This window comes from Castor canadensis, chromosome 6 (assembly GCF_047511655.1).
Source record: "Castor canadensis chromosome 6, mCasCan1.hap1v2, whole genome shotgun sequence".
NCBI lineage: Eukaryota > Metazoa > Chordata > Mammalia > Rodentia > Castoridae > Castor > Castor canadensis.
The window spans coordinates 173,427,704-173,446,386 of NC_133391.1; the positions used below are offsets into that span (position 1 = coordinate 173,427,704).

Below are 18,683 nucleotides of genomic sequence, written 5' to 3' on the forward strand. Positions count from 1 at the left end.
ATCATTAAAATTGTATGTACTGTGGTGTACCGTGTATTTCAGTACAAGCAAATGTTGTATAATGTTTAAATGGACAGGTTAAATGGACATTTTTTTTCAAACATACATGATTTATGGTGAAAACCTTCAATATGCCTTCCTAAAGCTTTTTATTATTTTTTTATTGTTGTGCTGGATGGGGATACATTGTGGCATTTACAAAAGTTCTTACAATATATCAAATACATCATACTTGAATTCATGCCCTTGATCATTCTCCTTTGTCCCCTCACAAAGCTTTTTAACAATGAACATGCAGTACCACTGTTATTCGTAGTCACCTGTGCAATAGCACACCTGAACTCCCTATTCCCATCTAACTGTAACTTCATACCCATTATCAACCTTTTTCCATGGCTGCCATCCAGGATGGGGGCTACCATTCTACTTACTGTCCACTTCAGGATGTCAACTTTTTCAGATTCCACATGTGAGCGAGACCATGTGGTTCTTGTCTTTTTGTGTGTGCCTTACTTCACTTGATACAACGATATCAAGGCCCATGCAAGTTGTCACAAATGGCAGGATCCCACTCTGGGTGGTGGTGTGGCATTCCAATGTGGTTATGCACCACACTTTCTTTATTCATTCACCAGTCAATGGCCACTTGGGTTGTTTCCATTTCTTGGCTGTTTCGAATAGTGCTGCAAAGAACATGGCAGGGCAGATGTCTCTGACATGATTTCATTTTCTTTGGCTATTCACCCCAAGTGGGATTCTGGATTATATGGTCATCGTATTTTTAATCTTTTAAGGAACATCTGCAGTGGCAGCACTACTTTACAGCTAGAAGTATGGCAGGGTTCCCTCTTTTCCACACTCGCACCAGCACATTTCTTTGTCTTTTTGAGAATAGCAAAAAGAACCAGTTCTTTCATTAACCTTTGGCATGTTTTTTTTTTTTATTTCACTTGTTTTTACTCTGATCTTTATTATTTCTTTCCTTCCTTCTTCTTTTTTTCAGTTTTTTTTTTCCTAGTTCCTTAAGTGCAGCAATAAGTTGTTTGAGAATTTTCTTTGGATGAGATTGTATAACTTCTCAGAACTGCTTCTGCTATAGTCCATAGGTTTAAGAGATATTGCATTTCCATTATCATTTGTGTCAAGAAAGTTTTCAGTTTCCTTCTTGATTTCTTTCTTGATCTATTTGTTATTCAAGAGAAAGTTGTATGAAATTTCTATGTATTTGTATATTTTCCAAAGTTCTTGCTATTAATTTCTAGTCTTACTGTAGTTAGAAAGGATACTCAAAATGTTTCTTTGCAAAAAGTTGTGAAGACTCATTTTGGGACCTATCATGTGATTTGCTCAGGAGAGAATGCTTCTTCTGCAGCTGCTGATGTTCTACATACGTCCGTTAGGTTCGTTTGGGCTAAGGTACAGTGAACCTCGGCCTTCTCATGGTTGATTTTCTGGCTGGATGATCAGTCCATTGCTGAAGGTGAAATGGATGTTAAAGTCCCCACTATTGTATTTGAGACTTTCTCCTCTCTTAGGTCAATTAATATTTGCTTTATATGTTTGGGTGTTGTGATGCTGGGTGGGAGAACTTTTTTTTTTTTTTTTTTGGTATAAGGGATTGAACTGAAATCTAGCACTTGAACCATGCTCCCAGAACTTTTAGTCTGTCTTTTAGATAGGGTCTTGCACGTTTGCCTAGGATACCCTTGAACTCAAGCTCTACCTCTGCCTCCCACGTAGGTAGGGCTGATTACAGGCATGTACCACCATGCCTGGCATGGGTAATGTATGTATAATTGCTATTTCCTCTTGCTGAATTGACCCCTTTATCACTCTACACCATTTATTTTCTCTTTTTACTATTTGAGATTTAAAATCTATTCTGTCTGATGTAGTATGGCTACTTTCTTTGAATTCCAGGTGGATGGAATATCTAGTTCCATCCCTTTACTTTGTTTTACATGTGACCTTAGAAGTAAAAGTGGCTTGTGAGCAACACAGTTAGGTCTTGTGTTCTTAATCTATTCACTCACTCTGTCTTTTGATTGGAGAATTTAATACACTTACGCTTGAGGTATTCTTTAAAATGTAAGTACTACAGTCACTTTGTAATTTGTCTTCTGCTTTAATCAGTCTCTCCCTTTTTCTGCCCCTTTCTGTCTGACCCTCTTCCTTTATGGCTAAGTGATTTACTCAATCCTGTGTTTGCTTTCTTGCTTATCATTTTTGGTTCTGCTTTGTGGTTGCCATGAGGCTTTACAAAAAAAATTTTGGGGATATATCAGGCTATTTTGAAATGATGGAAAGATAACCTGATTGTAAAGAAACCTAAAAGGAAAACATACTGAAAAGTACACGTACACTCCATTCTTTGTGATGTCTCATTTTACATCTTTCTATACTGTCCATTTCTTAACACATTAAGGTAGTTCTTTTTAAATTGTTTTGTTTTGATTCTTCGTACTAAAGAAAGTTTCATGACCCTGTTTACAATATTAGAGCACCTGAATTGGTCTGTAAGTCACTCTTTACCAGTGAGGTTTAAACCCTCGGGTGTTTCCTTCTTTCTTGTCAGCAGCTGTCTTTCAGTACGAAGACCCCCATTTCTTGTGGGATAGTTCTGGTGGAGGTAGATTCTCTCAGCTTTTTTCCAGGAGTGTCTTTACCTCCGACCCTTTTCTAGAGGATGTCTTTGCTGGCTACAGCATTCTTTGTTGGCAGCTTTTTCCTTCAGTACGGTCACAATATCATACCACTTTCTCTGGCCTGTAAGGTTTGTGCTGAGAAGTGTGCTGCCAGGTAAGTCAGGACACGTTAACCTGTTCTCTTCTGCTGCTGCTTGAGAATCTTAGCTTTGCATTTAACTCGCAAGAGCATCATATATTTTGGGGTACTGTTGGTTGAGTTGGATCTGACTCTTGACCTTTGACTTTTGTGCCTGGGTATGCTTTCTAGGTTTGGGAAGCTTTCTGTTACTCTCTCTTTAAACAAGCTTTCTATCCCTTTGACATCCTCAAGTCTCTCTTGAATCCAAATATCCTGGGTATTTGTTGTTTTAGTGCTATCCCCAAATTCTGTGAGTATCCACACAAACAAGTCTCTGCATTAAGTAAATGCCCCACACGTGGTGGACTTTTGCCTCCTGTGGACTCTTTCCTCTTCTCTTCAATACCTCAGGGGTGTCATGAAGGCTTAAAGTGGGTGGTTCAGAACAGAGGTCTGCATACCCAGCCTTCTCACCAACCTTGGGTTGCCTGGCTCAGGTGAGGGGCTTGAGTGCTCCATTCAACGGAGAAGTTTCTGTGGGCTGAATGTCTTTCTATAAAGGATTCCACTGTCTTTCTGCAGAAACTTATTTTCCGCAGGAGGAAGTATCTGTCTCATGCAAAGGGCTGAAGCCTGAGGGAGCATTCTTCCCATTGCAGCACTTTGGTGCAGAACTGGTCTTCCTGTGAAGAAGTGCATGGGGCTTATGTTTCTGTGGGTCAGACCTAGGACACAAGAGCATCTACCAACACAACCGCTGCTTTCTATTAAGCAAGGTGAGTCCCGTTACCCATTGGAGATAAGGTGGCGTTTCCCCATGTCATGTGGAGCCGGTGCTGGACAGCGAAAAGAGGGACCTGCTGGGAGAGGTGAGGTGGGTGAGGGGGTGAGGTCGGTAGGGGTACTTGCACCTGTTGTTTTCTCCTTCTCCCCTTCCTTCAGTTTTGATCTTGTCAACCTCAGTATCTCCCATCATCCACACAATCAGAAGGCCTGTGCCAACATGGGCAAGCAAGAGTATGGACAGAAAGCCTGTAGCTCAGGCCCACCCGCACATCACAAGTGTGTGCCTTGCCTCTCAACACCACACTAGCAACATTTCTAGCTTTTTTTTAATTCGACAAAATTTTAAATGTGATTATGACTAAAAAGTCAAAACAGTTGCTTTGTTTCAGGTTTTGTCACATTTCTATCAAGGTTGATTTTAAGACTCTATTATTGGCTTGGACATCAGAGAATCATGACACACATGTCTACCCAAGTGTGGAGGGCAAGTATGAAAGCGATCTAGGGTGAAGGCCAGGTGACAATGGGGATCAGACCTGATCACATGCTGCGTGCTGAGTGACACCTCACTGGGGCTTTGTAGGAAGGGGAGTCCACCTTTGGTGGAGGAGGGCTGAGTCCCTGGGAGACAAACAGAAGACCAGACTTATGACTCCCCAGTCAGGGCATCATTTTTCTTCTTTGGGGAGAAGAAGGCAATAGGGACAGTGGAATCTCGTCTCTAAAACTCCTGAGGTCAGGACCACACTGACAACCTCCAGACCTGGCTTCCCAGCACCCTTGGCTTCTGAGGGCCACTAACTCCTCCACATAATCAGAGAATCTCCCTCAGCAGTCTGTGACAAGACCAGCTTCCACCCCAGGAGACAACTTTTCAATAGAGGAACAGGCACAAAGGACCCCGTAAGAACGGGGTTGTTAGTACCGCTGGGATGATTAGATGGAGTGGGAAGGTGGAAGAGTGGGTGATGAGGACATAGTAAACACCAGCACACCAGCCCTGGACTTCTGAGGGCAGCCCTACACCAGCACCACCTGTGCATCCCAAGGCCAGGGCCATATCAGTGTATGTCTGCTTCCGTGTTTAACTTGGTACTCATATACAGTAATACAGAATGAACAGTGTACATCCTGTTACAAATTAAATAAAAAGGCATATAGTGACACAAATTAATATATGCAAAAAATACTCATGAGGGGCAGTTTCTGATTGGAGCTGTGGTAGTTAAAGTTTTCTATTTTCAGCCCTTCATTGCTTTTGAGTTTTGACAGTCGTACACTTGAGATTTAGGATCAAGCTGCCTCAAAATAGCAAATGACTAAGAAAGAAAAAAGAATATTCTTAAACACTACAGAAAAAAAGTAAAACTGCTAGGATTCAGCTCAAGATGGAGAAGCTAACATGCTTTCCCTGTCTTCACAAAGTTCCAGTGAAATAGATTAAGGGGGCACCGGAAGAAGCCATCTGAACAGCAGAGATGTGACCCCTCTGGGCAGGTGTGGGCAGGTGCCTGGAGCAGGGCCGGGTGGACTGGCATGCCTAAAGAGCAGTGGCCCCCAAACTTTGGGAGGATCACATCACCTGCAGCACCCCCAGAACTCTGGGTTCAGCAGATTTGATGAGGACCCTGCGTGCATTTCTAACAGGGCAAGCACTTGTGAGCTCTCACCTAGGGAACAGTCACCTGGCCTCTCCTCCCTGTAGAGAGGCCCAGGGAAGGTGCTGGGCAGCCATACTGCTCATTCCCAGCAGGAAAACTAGAGGACAGCTTGGGGGAAGGTTGGGCTCCCAGGGTGAATACTAGCACCTGGATGATAAGGCACACAGCCGGCCCTGAGCCATGTCTGCCTGAGTTCCTAATGTTCTTAGGAAACAAAGTCCTTTGCAAAAGCCAGTGGACATGTTCATTTCCACACAACTGGACTGTACCACCTTACCTGGCTGTTCACTCACAATGCTCTTTATGATCTGAGCTGACTCCACTGTGCCAAAGCAACTACAAAGCTACAGAGGCCTAAGTCACAGAAATGCTAAGGAATATCAAGATGGCAATGTCTTGACATGAAATTAGGTTTTTCTTAAAATTTAGTTAAGCGGGCTAAAAAGCAGCACTCCCAGCGTACTTCACAAGCACATGCGTGAATTTCCTTGAGCAAGTGTCAGGTGAGTGCAAGGAAGCAAAAATTGGTGTAAGCTTGGTGGCTCTGACTTTGGAAACTCTCCTGAACCTCTAGAGCTTCCTCATTCAAGCCTTCGCTGCCTTTTTAGTCTTCTGAAGGTGGTTAAATTCACGTCATAAGTCCATTCACACCACAAATCCTGTACAAGAAGGTGCCACAGAGAATGTGCCAAGGATTTTTATAAGGATTGCTATGTTCTCTGTGGTCAGGGTGGTTTAGCCAGCAACGATGAGTTTGTTAGAATCACCAGCAGTCACTGTTACTGCCAGTAACCCACCTGGACAGTTTTTTGTTGTTGTTAAAGCATTTTTCTTTGGTATCACTTTAAAAAAAAAAAAAGCACCAGAACAGAATTTGACCAAACAGGCAGAGTACTTACTTGTTTCTTCTTTTTTGACATACTCTCTCAACTTTAATTTCACGTTATCGTTCCACCCATTTAACCTAGAAATAATGGCTTCAGCAGTGAAGCCAGCACCCTAAATAGCAGGGACCAGTGCTTTCCAGAGGGACAGGTTGGAACAACCTACTTTTCAGGGACAGTACCACACTCTGCTGGAGGCAGGTCTGCAGCACCCTCTGGTGGCCACAGAGCAATCCGTCCCATTACCACAGGCACATTCTGCTTACAACTAAATTTGCTGAGTTATATGACCACATCATACCTTCAAAGACAAACTAAGCAACTGGACAAAGTACTGTGTGTACAGGGAGTCACAATCTGAATTGACTCATCTCAACACATGCAGGCTGATTTGTACCTGGGTACAAAGCCAGGAATTCCATAGGAAGGAGCACGGGCATTGACTACTACTGATTTTTGTTTTTATACAGTTAGTAGAAATCAGTAATCGTAATAATAAAAAGATTCAGGAAAAAAAAATATTCTGCCCCCTATCTGTTCCCCACCTCCTCATCCTCTTTGCTGGGCCCAATCCATATCTCCGAGGCCATCCTGCATGGATCCAAGAATGGCTTGGTGCGGCAGTCCAGCCTGCTGCTATTCCCAGGTCAGCCTGCACTGCTAGGCACAAGGCAGAGAAGTCTTTCCACACTGGTGGAAAGAATTATCACACCAAAAAAGAGCTTCCAAAGGGGCTCCGTGAAGTTATTAATCAATTTCAATTAGCTCTGTGAACAGCTAGCACAGGGACCCCACGTGGTGAGCGGCCCAGCACCTGTATAGGTCTGCAGACCCCTAATTCAGCCTCCCACCCCGATTTTAAGTGTTCCTTCACTTTTTGGTTCAGTGAACTTAAGGCCACAGCAGCACGTACAATGTCAGACCTATTTATTAACAGTGTCCAAAGCGAATGTCATGGTCAAAGGTGTGGCAGTGAGGAGTTAACACTGCGACCAAACAGCACAAAATGTCAGTGTGTCCATTAAAAACCCCACACTGAGGTCAAACCTTCTGAACTACCTGACAAACCCACACAAGTGCAAAATCCCCCACCTGTCAGTGGCTGCTCCTCCTTTCCTGTTCCTCACCAGTACTGATCGCCATCTTGGCATGGCCATTATTACTGGGAAGAGCTCACCCAGGTCACTCCCACCTGACGGCCCCTCTCCTTACCTGGCAGACAGAGCTACCCTGATGCCCAACACAGAGACAGCACCTGGATTCTAACCCCACTGTGACCTGCTGCCTTGCCTTCCGTCCTCTTCTACCCTCTCTTGCACAAATGTAAACTACAGGGGGACCTGAAAGAAGTTATTTCTCTACCTAGGTGGCCACACACACAAAACAAAACACAAACAGTGGTAGCCTCCATAACCTATCAATTTCCAATGTGTATCCTGATCGTCCTGCAGAATTTTACCACCAACGCCTGGATGTCCCATGGCTCCCATGGCAAATGGAAAGCTTGGAATTTGTGGTTCTTGCTGCCACCAAATCTGTGCCCTGTTTCCAACCCCAGGTGCCTGGCCCAGTAGCCTTGCCTGTGAACAGCAACCTCGGGTGACACCTTAGCTTAAATGCCCCAGGAATCCTGGGCTCCACTTAGCATGAACATGCCCCAACTGGAACCAGCTGTCTACGTCCTAAGTGATGGGTAGGATCCTGTCTACCAGTATCTCATGGACATCCCATGTTTTGGCCCCAGTAGCTTCCATCCTGGTACTTAGTAAGGCAATTTCCTCACTGAGCCATCCTCCCCTGTCCAACATGGACACTTCTCCTCCTTGCATTCTAGGCTAGCTCCCTCCTTCCAGGCCCTCCCTAGCATCACCTCCTCAGAGATGTCCTTGACCAACACCCATGATTTCTTCACTGCACTCCCCAGAGCTGTTAATGCTGCATTTACTGGGTAATGACTTTTCTAGGGGTCTTTCTACCCATATCACAGCTCCTTGAGAACCTGGCTCTCGACTGCCTTGTGAGCAGGCCTTCCCAACAAGGCACAAGGCAGAGAAGACATGCTCCATACACACTGGTGGAAAGAATTATCACACCAACAAAGAGCTTCCAAAGGGGCCCCGTGAAGTTATTCACCAATTTCAATTAGCTCTGTGGTAGTACCTAGGAAAACAGGAAGGACAACCAAAATATAAGCATCAAATGTAATTTTAAAAAGGCAGTAGTTAGAGAAAAACAACAAATCCAATTGTGAGGACCAGTCAGGACTCACCAGTGTGTGGATCACTGGAGAGCATCTATTTCAGTGACTATGTAGCACCCACATGTTTATGTCACCAGAAGGTGGGTCTGCTGAGGAATGGCCACTTCCCTCTAGCTTTGGTTACAGTATTTCTTCATCTTTGGTACAGAATAACACCAAGTATCACACTTTGCCAATCAGAATAGTGTGCATGGCTTATTTTTATTTTTTATTATAAAAAACACATACAAGAGTTTTAAGAAATGATGACTGTAAGACAAATCAGAGTCACGGTGAGTTATTAAACCCATTTTCTATATACAAATACTAAAATTCCGAAAGTGGAATATCATCCAATGGGAGACACATCGTAGCCCGGTCCGCATGCACACAGCACACAGAGCTCTGCCTGCGCTCATCTCTGAAGCACTAATATACAGGTTGTTGATGCAGAAGCCTGCCAGGGAACACCTGCTGTTCACCGCTCTTCCTGATACACAGTTAGATGTTCTTAAGGAACTTTAGATACATGAAGAAAATGCATTAAAGTGAGTTTCTGCTAACGGCTTTCGGTGTTTTACTCTGGTCAACTATGCACTACATCACGAGGAAACCTTTGCAGCCCATTTCCAGCTAAGACAGCAGGAGACTCTTCTAGCTCTTTTTTTGAGCCAACTTATTTTTTCTAGTCACTCATTTGAGCATAAAGTTAAAAAATACTCAGGAACCAGATCATGTTTTTATACTGCTAAGTTCATTATAAAATGCCACTCAACTTTTAGAAGCCACTAAAAGGACACTTTCTGCAGCAAAAAAAGGGCTAAATTCAAGTTTTTGTTGTTTGACCAAGACACAATACAATCCATACGTCACATGACTGCAACAGCCATAACTGAAATGTATGTGGTTTAGGAAAAAAGACAATATGTAACTGCTTGCTTCTCCCACATCTTTGTCAAACGCCAAGGAGGGCTCCTGTCATTTGATGGATCTTATGCCTTCCTCTGTTGGACCTTAGTCTGTATTCCAAAGGCAGATATTCTGTGCTATCAAAAGTGTCAAGGCACTTCTCTCTCCCAGTGCCCACCCCTGTCAGCTGCACACTCTGCACTCAGGGAGCCGACCTCTTCCAGGCAACTAATGATTGCAGATGGGATGCTATTGGAGGTCTCTCTCCGCCAAGCTTCCAGGATCTTGGATATTTCTGCTGGATTACTGGGACTCAAGTCACAGAGAGCATATACAGCTGCTAACTGTATACCCCATGGGATATCTGAAAAGAATTTTTGAGTCAATCATAACATAACAAACAAGAAAATATGTTATTCAAAATTTTAAAGTTGTAATCTATAGGAATACCATTCAAATACAGAATACTTTCTGTCAGCAATGAAAATTAAATGCAAAAGAAAAATCCCACAATAAAAAACTCATTTAAGACCTTTCTACAGATGAAAAAGAAGAGAAGCCTGATGGCAGCTCTGTGCAGCTGATGGTGTGTCTGTGTCCCGAGGCCTGTGGTCAGAGCGAAGGAGAGCCTGTGAGTCCCTCTGCCCAGGGCAGTGTTGGTAGGGTCACTCTCACAAAGGGAGGTCTTAAGAAAATGGGGATCCCACAATGCTGTCAGATACGAGACTGTTAGAATATGTACCACAAATGCTTATAAACAGACTTTGGCCGTGAAAATACAGTGGGGCAAAATAAATACCTGCTCTTGTGCCGCCTCACCACACCCCAGATTGCAGCTTATGATTTTAGATAATAGGTAGTTTAGAAATTACAGTATGTAATTCCCTTTCCCTTCTACTGGGAGTTTATTTAGGAGTTAAATTAAGTTAACTCAATACTTAATTTACTGAAGTGAGGTGTTAAAGTTTATTGTTAGCTCTGCTTCAGTTTTCTGTGAGTGAGGCATTGCCCAATAGGGCAGGCTAGTATTCCACATTGAGTGTCCCACACCCAAAAGGCCTGGGACCTGAAGTGTTTCTCATTATTTCAGATTTCAGAATATTATCACTTACATCTCAGGGATGGAACTCAGGTCTAAACATGAAATTCACATACATTTCATATATACCTTGTACCCACAGCCCGAAGGTAACTTTATATAATATTTTGATAATATTATAATATTGTGCATGGCCACAACTCACACAAATGTTTGACAGTGAGAAAAAAATGTTTAAAGTTGAAAAACGTGTGGGACTGTTCTGGGAGCTTGTGCTCAGCAGTCAGACAGACCTGGACACATGGGGCAGGCAGGGCAATTCCTGGCTTCTTATCCTGAGCTAGTCACTCTTCCCTCTGGGGATTAGTGTATGCAATAAGAAGGTGCCATCCTGAGATGTGCTGGTCTGGGATCCCACGTTACGCTGTGGGGCTGTGCCATGAAGCATCTAACCTATGGCTCCCAGTTCTTCACCAGGAGGAAGACTGTACACATAGCTTCTAGGTCACACCCACCTCAGCAACAGTAAGTCTGCATTGATGGCTACTATATTTTATGTCAGTATTCACTCATGACTGTAACAGGGCACATTTTCATAAGGAAGAAATGGGCACCAGCTTGGCAGCTATTCTAAGTCAAAGAAGGTACCTAAGAGAAAACAGGTTCAGGCTGTTCTCCATAAGCCTGGCACATCAAGTCTCCCACTGAAAGCTGAAGACAAAAGACCTACCCTGTTAAGATTAGCTTGGGTGTCATGCAGTGTTTAAGATGTCACTTTATGCATTTCTGGCGAGGAGCTGTTTAACTACACCAATCCTTGATTGCACAATATGCTAAGAAGAAACTAGACTCATCACTTACAAGGGTTGCTTTGAGTTAAGCTTTTCCCACAAAAGAGCAGGATGTAAATCACATTACGCAAAACATCAATGATAACAAGAACTCCACCATGGACACCTGCTCGGCTTCCAGATCTCCAGTCCTCTCCTGATACTGAGCACACACCTCTCTGCACAGCACTGCCTCACAAGCTCAGCACACAGCACCAGAGGAGGCCATGTGGACAGCCAGGGCTAAGTCCCGAGGCAGACAGGGCACGGGACAGAATGCCAGCGACAGGGAGAGAAGAGAAGCATTGCCCAACAGGGTGAACTACCGCACTTCAATAAAAGCAAACCACACCACGCCAGAAACACACACGCACACATGCACACACACACAGGCACCAGGCTCACATCTCCTATGTAGAAGAAGAGAAGCACAGAACTCAGCACACAGTAAAGACTCCAAAAAAAAAAAAAGGTTTCACAGAGAAAATCAAGTGATATGAAAGCAACTAATAAAATAAGAATTTTACCTTCATCCTGAGCATGCTGTATAAACATACCAATAACTGAACTAATATTTTTCACAGCAGTTGGAAATCCTTCTTTCAAACCCAATTGGCCTAAGCGACCTAGGGGAAATGAAAACAAAATATAAACAGTTATTTGGTGAAATGTTAGCTTTTCATAAGAATTGTAAATTTGTGTTTCCTGAACTGAAGTTAAAAGGGGTACCTATTCTTCAGTGAAAACAGGTTAAACAGCAAAGCATCAGGATGTAATACAACGCCATTAGTCTTCCAGGACATGTAATCAAAAGAGCTAATCATCCCTTATTCACATATACCTGTGAGGCACAACTTGCTGCTTTTTCAGTGAAGCTACAACACAATAAATAAAATTTAGAGGAGAAGGTGGTTTCTGCAGGCCAAATTTGAGATAGCTAACTTCTATCAGGTTAACAGAACAAATTTAAGACTGCAGTCCAATCAACACTATTTTGGTTTAACACCCTTGGTACCACACAGTGCAGTACTTCTCCAGTTGAGCTGAAACTCTGGAGTCCTCAAGTCAGAAGGACCTCACACCAATGCTAAGAAGCTCTGTGCCTCCTGCCCAGAGCTCAGAGGGGACTGGTGGTATAAGGCAATAGCAGATCAACCACTGCAGGGACTACAGGATGAAGATCTGGCTGTATGGGAGCCATTCTTCATTGCCAGCTGCTTGCAGCCAAAACCCAAATTTCACTTAAAAATGTCCTTGATAAAGCAGTCACAACAATTCTCATTAAATCTGGTTCCCTAAGCATACAACTTTGTGACACTGGGTCCCCCACACTGAAATCACATGCCAAACACTTCCTGTACATCCAAGCACATTAGCTATTGTGAAGAAAAACACACATGCAGGCGTGTGTGCTGTAAGTTCCCATAGAACGTCCCTTTCTTTCAAAGAACCGAGAAACTGTGGTTATTTGAAAAAGGCAGAACATTCTCACAACTTAACAAAGAGAGCTGTTAACTTCAAGGAAAGTTATAATTGTGACCACTGACAACATTTGAGCTGTTAAACAAAAATCAGAATTTTGGGCAGATATTATGGATATTAAATGAAACTACTAAAAAGAAATAGCTACTATAATACAGAAACTATACTAGTTTCGTTATAGAAACAACTAAAACTAATTATAACACAAACTACAAGCAACAGTCCATTTTAAGAGGCAAAACAAAACAAAGAAAGTATGTAAGAAAATTTTCTAGCCAGGTGCCAGTGGCTCACACCTATAATCTTAGCTACTCAAGAGGCAGAGATCAGGAGGACCACACTTCAAAGCCAGGCTGGGGAAACAGTTCCTAAGACCCTATCTTGAAAAAAGAAACCTTTCACAAGAAAGGGCTGGTGGAGTGGTTCAAGGTGTAGGACCTGAGTTCAAATCCCAGGACTAGAGAAAAAAAAATTTTCCATAACAGAAAAGTCTGAGTTTACATCGAAATAACCTCCTTCAGCTACCCTGAGCTTGACAGTTCCGCAAAGCTTAAGACTCACCTGTGAGGAGACTGGTGATATTAAGTGTTTTTGTCTATTTGCTATGGTTGACACTTGGAAGATGTGTCTGAATTGATTATTTCTGAAGTAACCAATGCAGGTTACAAAATCATAAATGAGCAAATGGATGTTTCATCATGCAAGGCAGATCAGCGGACTGCAGTGAAATAGTAACTATGGCTCTGTAGTATATCTTAAAGCCCAGTATTAAGATACCTTCATTGTTTTTGTGCTCAGGTTTGATAGAATTCGGCAGTGAATCTTCCTGGTCCTGAGCTCTTCTTTGTTGGGAGAATCTTTTAGTGCTTCAATCTCTTTGCTTGTTAAATGTCTGTTTAAATAGTTTATATCCTCTTGGTTCAATTTTGGCAGGACAAGTACATCTAGAAATTTATCCTTTTTTTTTTCCAGATTTTTGGAATATAAGTTTTGTAAGTATTCCCTAACGAACCTCTGGATTTCATCAGTGCCATGTTCACCTTTTCTTCTACAATTTTATTGATTTGGGTCTTCTCCCTTCTTTTTTAGCTAAGGGTTTGAAGATATCCTGGTTTTAGGCATCAACTGTAGCACAGGTTACAGCAATTTATGTACACCAATGTGCACGTGTATTGATATTAGCCTTTGGGGCATACTAACATGAAACATGTTAGTACATTTCTGACAAAAATGGATAAAACAGTAGTTTATAAGAAGAGTATGAGCAGGAAGGCAGATGAAGCAGAAACTTACTTACTCTGACTACTGTAAAACCAGTCACTATGGTGAAGCTTCAAAGTCAGCACCTATTAGTATATATACTTATCCCCCATCAAGATACAATTAATAACAAGAAAAAAAAAACAATGAAGAACAACTCACCAATCAGTCTCAGTATGGATGCTATAATAACATCAGGAGTATACGCAATGTTCGCATGACCTTTTCTGTGTTTTATCCACTTATCCATTACAGGCCATAGCTCCTTACTATAAAACAACATGAAAAGATGCACACCCATCAATGCTCAAACCATAACTGATCTTATGCACAGTCCATCGACACAAATGAAGAAGCAGTAAGTGCTGAGAAGCTACAATTTTAACTAGAATCAGAGTAAACAATGAAAACTCACATCTCATCCAGCTACTCAGAGTATTTGTGTTCACACTAGCGGCTACAAATATCTGCACCATTATTTTGTTTTAACTGTCCCCAAAGTCATAGAACTAGGAAGAGACTGAGTCCGGATTTTCCCTTGCAGCCTCCAGGCACTAAGGCAGACTGAGTTCCTGAAGCCCACAAGTATTAAAAGAGCGAAGTCAGAGAGACACTAATGTCAACAACCACGGCACACTTTAGATGGATAAAAGAAACTTTCTATAAACTGAAACCCATGCCAATTCTTCTTTCCATTCTTTTTTCAAAAAGGTATTGACCTCTTGCTTGATATTCATAATCAGATCACTGAAAATATTATGCACAAATAAAAGAAAAATGGGGAAAAAAAAGGCATTCCAAAAGCCCAGTTTCAGATAACCATCATTCTTCTAATTTTGGCCTTGCTTTCCAGACACATCTTGTTCTTTATGCATGTGAACAACAGGCTGAGAGCCCCCAACGTGCTAAGAGGCAGGGTCTGGAGCTATTCATTAGAGATCCCAATATTCTACCTACTCTCACTGCTACTGGGAGGTTCACCGACACAGACTGACAGTGCAACTGGTCCCTTGATGCGTAACTGTGGATAGAAGGGTCCTGCCTACTGGGCTCCCGTGAGCAATCTGTGAGAGGAGGTACACACAGACAGGCAGATAGGCCCTCCCATCCACACAGACAGGCAAGGGACACATGACTTTGTCATTTTCTTATTTAGTAACTGTAAAATTCTCTTCCATATCAGTACACAAAAATAAAAATTTATTTATATCTATACATTTTATTATAGCTAAATCTCATTCTATACAGAGATGTGGCTTTTTGACATTTGGATGTCTAGTCTTCCCTAGTGTTGGGGGTTGGGGGCAAAAGAGCATATACAGACAAGACCTTGCAAAGGTAGTTTCTGCAGAATATATTCTTCAAGCATTTCAAGAACATGGTTTATCAACCCTTTAATGAATACTTCTTAATATCATAAACTCCTAAGCCAGCCTTTCTCAGCCAGGGATCTGCAAAAAAATTAAGACATTCTTGCAGAAGTGGTACACAACTAGTACCAGAGTTACAGATGCACAGAGAAAAGTTAACTCATTACATATAAGGGAAGGATGAGGCACGGGGTTTAATTCTCTCCTAAGTGGAAAGCTGTCAACCTGTGACTTTCAGTACTTCTGTCGCTATGTTAAGACAATGACCCTGACACTTATTTACTGAGCACCCATTTGGGTGGGCACTGTTCTACATGTTGAGGATACATCAGAGAACCCAAGTCCCCTTCCTGGGAGTCATTTCTTCTGGAAAGAGATTTAAAAAAAAGGATAATAAAGCACAGATAGTTCAAGGGTAGATTTACTAACTCTCATCCAAATAATAAAAAGTTATCTGTAAATGTTTCAAGTGCCTTGTGTTAAAAAAATATGATTCAAACCATAATTCGCCATTCAACAGACTGTCTTACAATTAACAGAACCCATCTTCACTGTAAGTGAGAAAAATAGCTAACCTTATGATGTTATCATGTGTCCAAATCCACTTCTGATGGCAGCAGAGCAGATCAATGGCAAATATGTATTCCCAAGTGTTATCACTTAGGTCTTCACCGTATTTCTCACTGCACTGGAATTCTGTTTTTGGACATAACTGTATGGTCAAAAGCAGCTTAGAAACCATGATGCCAACATCCACTGGTGCATTCTGGCAAATGAAAAATAAATAAACTTTAAAAAGCACAATTTGGAGTCTAAGGTTAGTACACCTGGTGTTCGTAATCTCAAAGATTATAAGCATCACATAAGTAGTTAACTTCAAAAATAACATTTTGAAAGTTTTATTTTGAGCAAAAAATGATGTTTATCTTAATGAAAACACTTATGAAATGACTACACAATGGTAGTTGATGAGCCAGGTAAAAAAGCAACAGGGAGGAAGCGGAATTCAGTCAGGCAGAAAAGAGCTTAGCTACTATCCAGACAGGAATGCAGACTATCATCAATTTAAAGCCATCATGAAAATTAAAGTCATGATGTGACTCACAATAAAAGAAACAAGGCTTTAAAAACTTATTTAAATTGTTATCTTTCAGACACTGCACATCAGTCTTGCTTTTCCAGAAATTTATAAACCTGAATGAGACATAACTGGACAATTATTTTGGATTTGTATAAAGCTTGCTATTTATCCATTTTGTTGCAGTATGTATTTGTAGTTCGAACATTCTTTTTTAATTGCTGAGTAATGATCCATTATACGGGTATTTTACTGACTGATGATCAGTTCACCAGCTGATAGACATCTGGGTTATTGCCAGCTTTTGGCTATTATTGATGTTCACAGAACACGCATGCACGAGTCTCATGAACAAAGCCTTCACTTCTCTTGAGTAAATGTCAAGGCTTAGAACTACCAGGGTCTTTGCTAAGAATGCACTTAGCTTTATAAGAAGCGGCTTATCCAATTTCCAAAGTGGTTGTACCACTTAGCATTTCTGCAAGGATTACATGTAAGTTCTTGTATAAAAATCTATACCTAATACAGGCTTATCTTCTTAGTACAATAAGAAGCTTGACTTGAAAATCTGCTTTATTATTTGAAGGGTTTAACATGCTAATCTGTGTTTTGGGCAAAAGTATCCTGGAAAGGTTCTTAAGCTTTCTATTAAATAACTCATAGCCAAATCATGGTCCAAAACAATCTACCTGACAATCAAACTCAGCCAAAAGGGTAAATATTCTCTCCTTGGAAACTCAGTAACTTTATAACCCAAGAAGATGCAGAAATAAATTTACACACAAGGCAAACAAAATTCAGATTATTTTTGTTCTTGTGTTATATTTATGGACAGATTTTACAGTGATTGTGAACATGTGATAATCTACATGTGCGTTATTTATGTATGTAACAACACTGAGGTGTATGGGACAGTGAAGCTGCTGATAGACTGGAATTCTGTGTTGTTCCGAGAGTGGTTCACAGCTGACTACAATCCAACAAAGCCAGTTATGAAGGAAAGGTATGATGGTGGATGATCTCAAGTTTTCAATTTGAGACCTCTTCAGGGAAAAAAAAAAAAAAAAAGGTAAAAATCTCAAGAATCCGTGGTTATGCTATAAGTTTTTGATATCAGAATTATATATTTAATTAAAAAGGTTTAGGACAGTGTGATTTTCTGTGCAGTGTCTGAGTATTTAGTGCAACCCATATTCTACATATTCAACTAAATGTTTTACTTTCAAGATGTTTGAAGTGCTTTTGGGGAATATATCTTAAGTGTATGACATTTTAAGCACTGAAGATAACTAAATTATTAAACTTTATACTTAAGGCTGACCATTTAGGAGATGGTTATCTGCCAAAGACAAGATTGGTTCTTTTGAAATAATTATCTGACTTATAAATGGAACAAGATTTATGAATTTAAAGCTTTCAAAATAGGCTTATAATTTTACAACTTTAAAACTAAGTAGTAATTTAAATCAAGTATAATCACTTCTACATATAGAAAACCTGCAGATTTTAGCAACTCTAAAGAATAAAGGTGGTACCACACCGAAGAGGCTAACAGAAAGAAACCTCTGGACCACAGCAAGCAGTGCAGGTTAAAACAACCTTAATCTGAAAATCTGATATTTAACTTTAAAACGCTAATAAAGTTTGGATTTTCAGATTACCAATGTACAACGTGCAATGTCTATGTAAGTATTTTTAAAAAATTGAAATCTGACTGACTTCTGGTCACAAGCATTTTGGGTAAGAGATAGTCCCTCTGGAGGGGGACGGATGTGTGGCAGTGAGTGTCTATTAGTGGAGGCTAAATCCCCTCATTTTTTGTTTTTTTTTTTTATGGTTCTGGAGATGGAACTCAGGGCCTTGTCCATGGTAGTCAGGCTCTCTAACAAGGAGCTACAACCTCTTTCAGCACAAAAGGTCTCCGGTGACTGCCAAATGATTCACTGAAATTTGTAACAGTACTTTACATCAATGTACTTTGGTTTGTCCACATAGGTTGCTGAAGAGATGATTACAGACTTGTTTTTAATATTTATCAAACTTTGGACCAAGTCTACTGAATACAAATATCAAAAAAGGACAGCAAAGCAGCATATAAAATTATACTCCACATAAGTTCTGAGAATTTCTAAAACGTGAAATACATGCTTGCCTAAAAAAAAAGAAAAACAAAAAAAAAGAAAAGATAAAAACCAACCCTTCACTGGATTCTCATTAAATAAAATCACGAATAAAAGAGCATGCATCAATCTAAATACTACTTTAACACATCAGTAAGAAAAGAAAAACAAAGTAACAGCAGGCAATATGAGAACAAACTATTTAGAACAAATACAAGTTTCATCAACTAGAGAGAAACAGAATATTAGACTTAAAAAG

General features: G+C 41.0%; 1 protein-coding gene across 2 annotated transcripts in view; it reads right to left on the reverse strand.

Moving 5' to 3' along the window:
- Positions 1–8,539: 8,539 nt before the first annotated feature.
- Positions 8,540–18,683, reverse strand: part of Ice1 (interactor of little elongation complex ELL subunit 1) — a 54,880-nt gene continuing 44,736 nt past the window's right edge. For both annotated transcript variants that reach the window (XM_020154663.2, XM_020154662.2), the window contains 4 exons: positions 15,802–15,992; positions 14,019–14,125; positions 11,642–11,740; positions 8,540–9,609 (listed from right to left, as the gene is read on the reverse strand). In XM_020154663.2, coding sequence (XP_020010252.2) covers positions 9,395–9,609; positions 11,642–11,740; positions 14,019–14,125; positions 15,802–15,992 — 612 coding nt within the window. In that variant the 3' untranslated portion in view covers positions 8,540–9,394. The remainder of the gene's footprint in view (positions 9,610–11,641; positions 11,741–14,018; positions 14,126–15,801; positions 15,993–18,683) is intronic.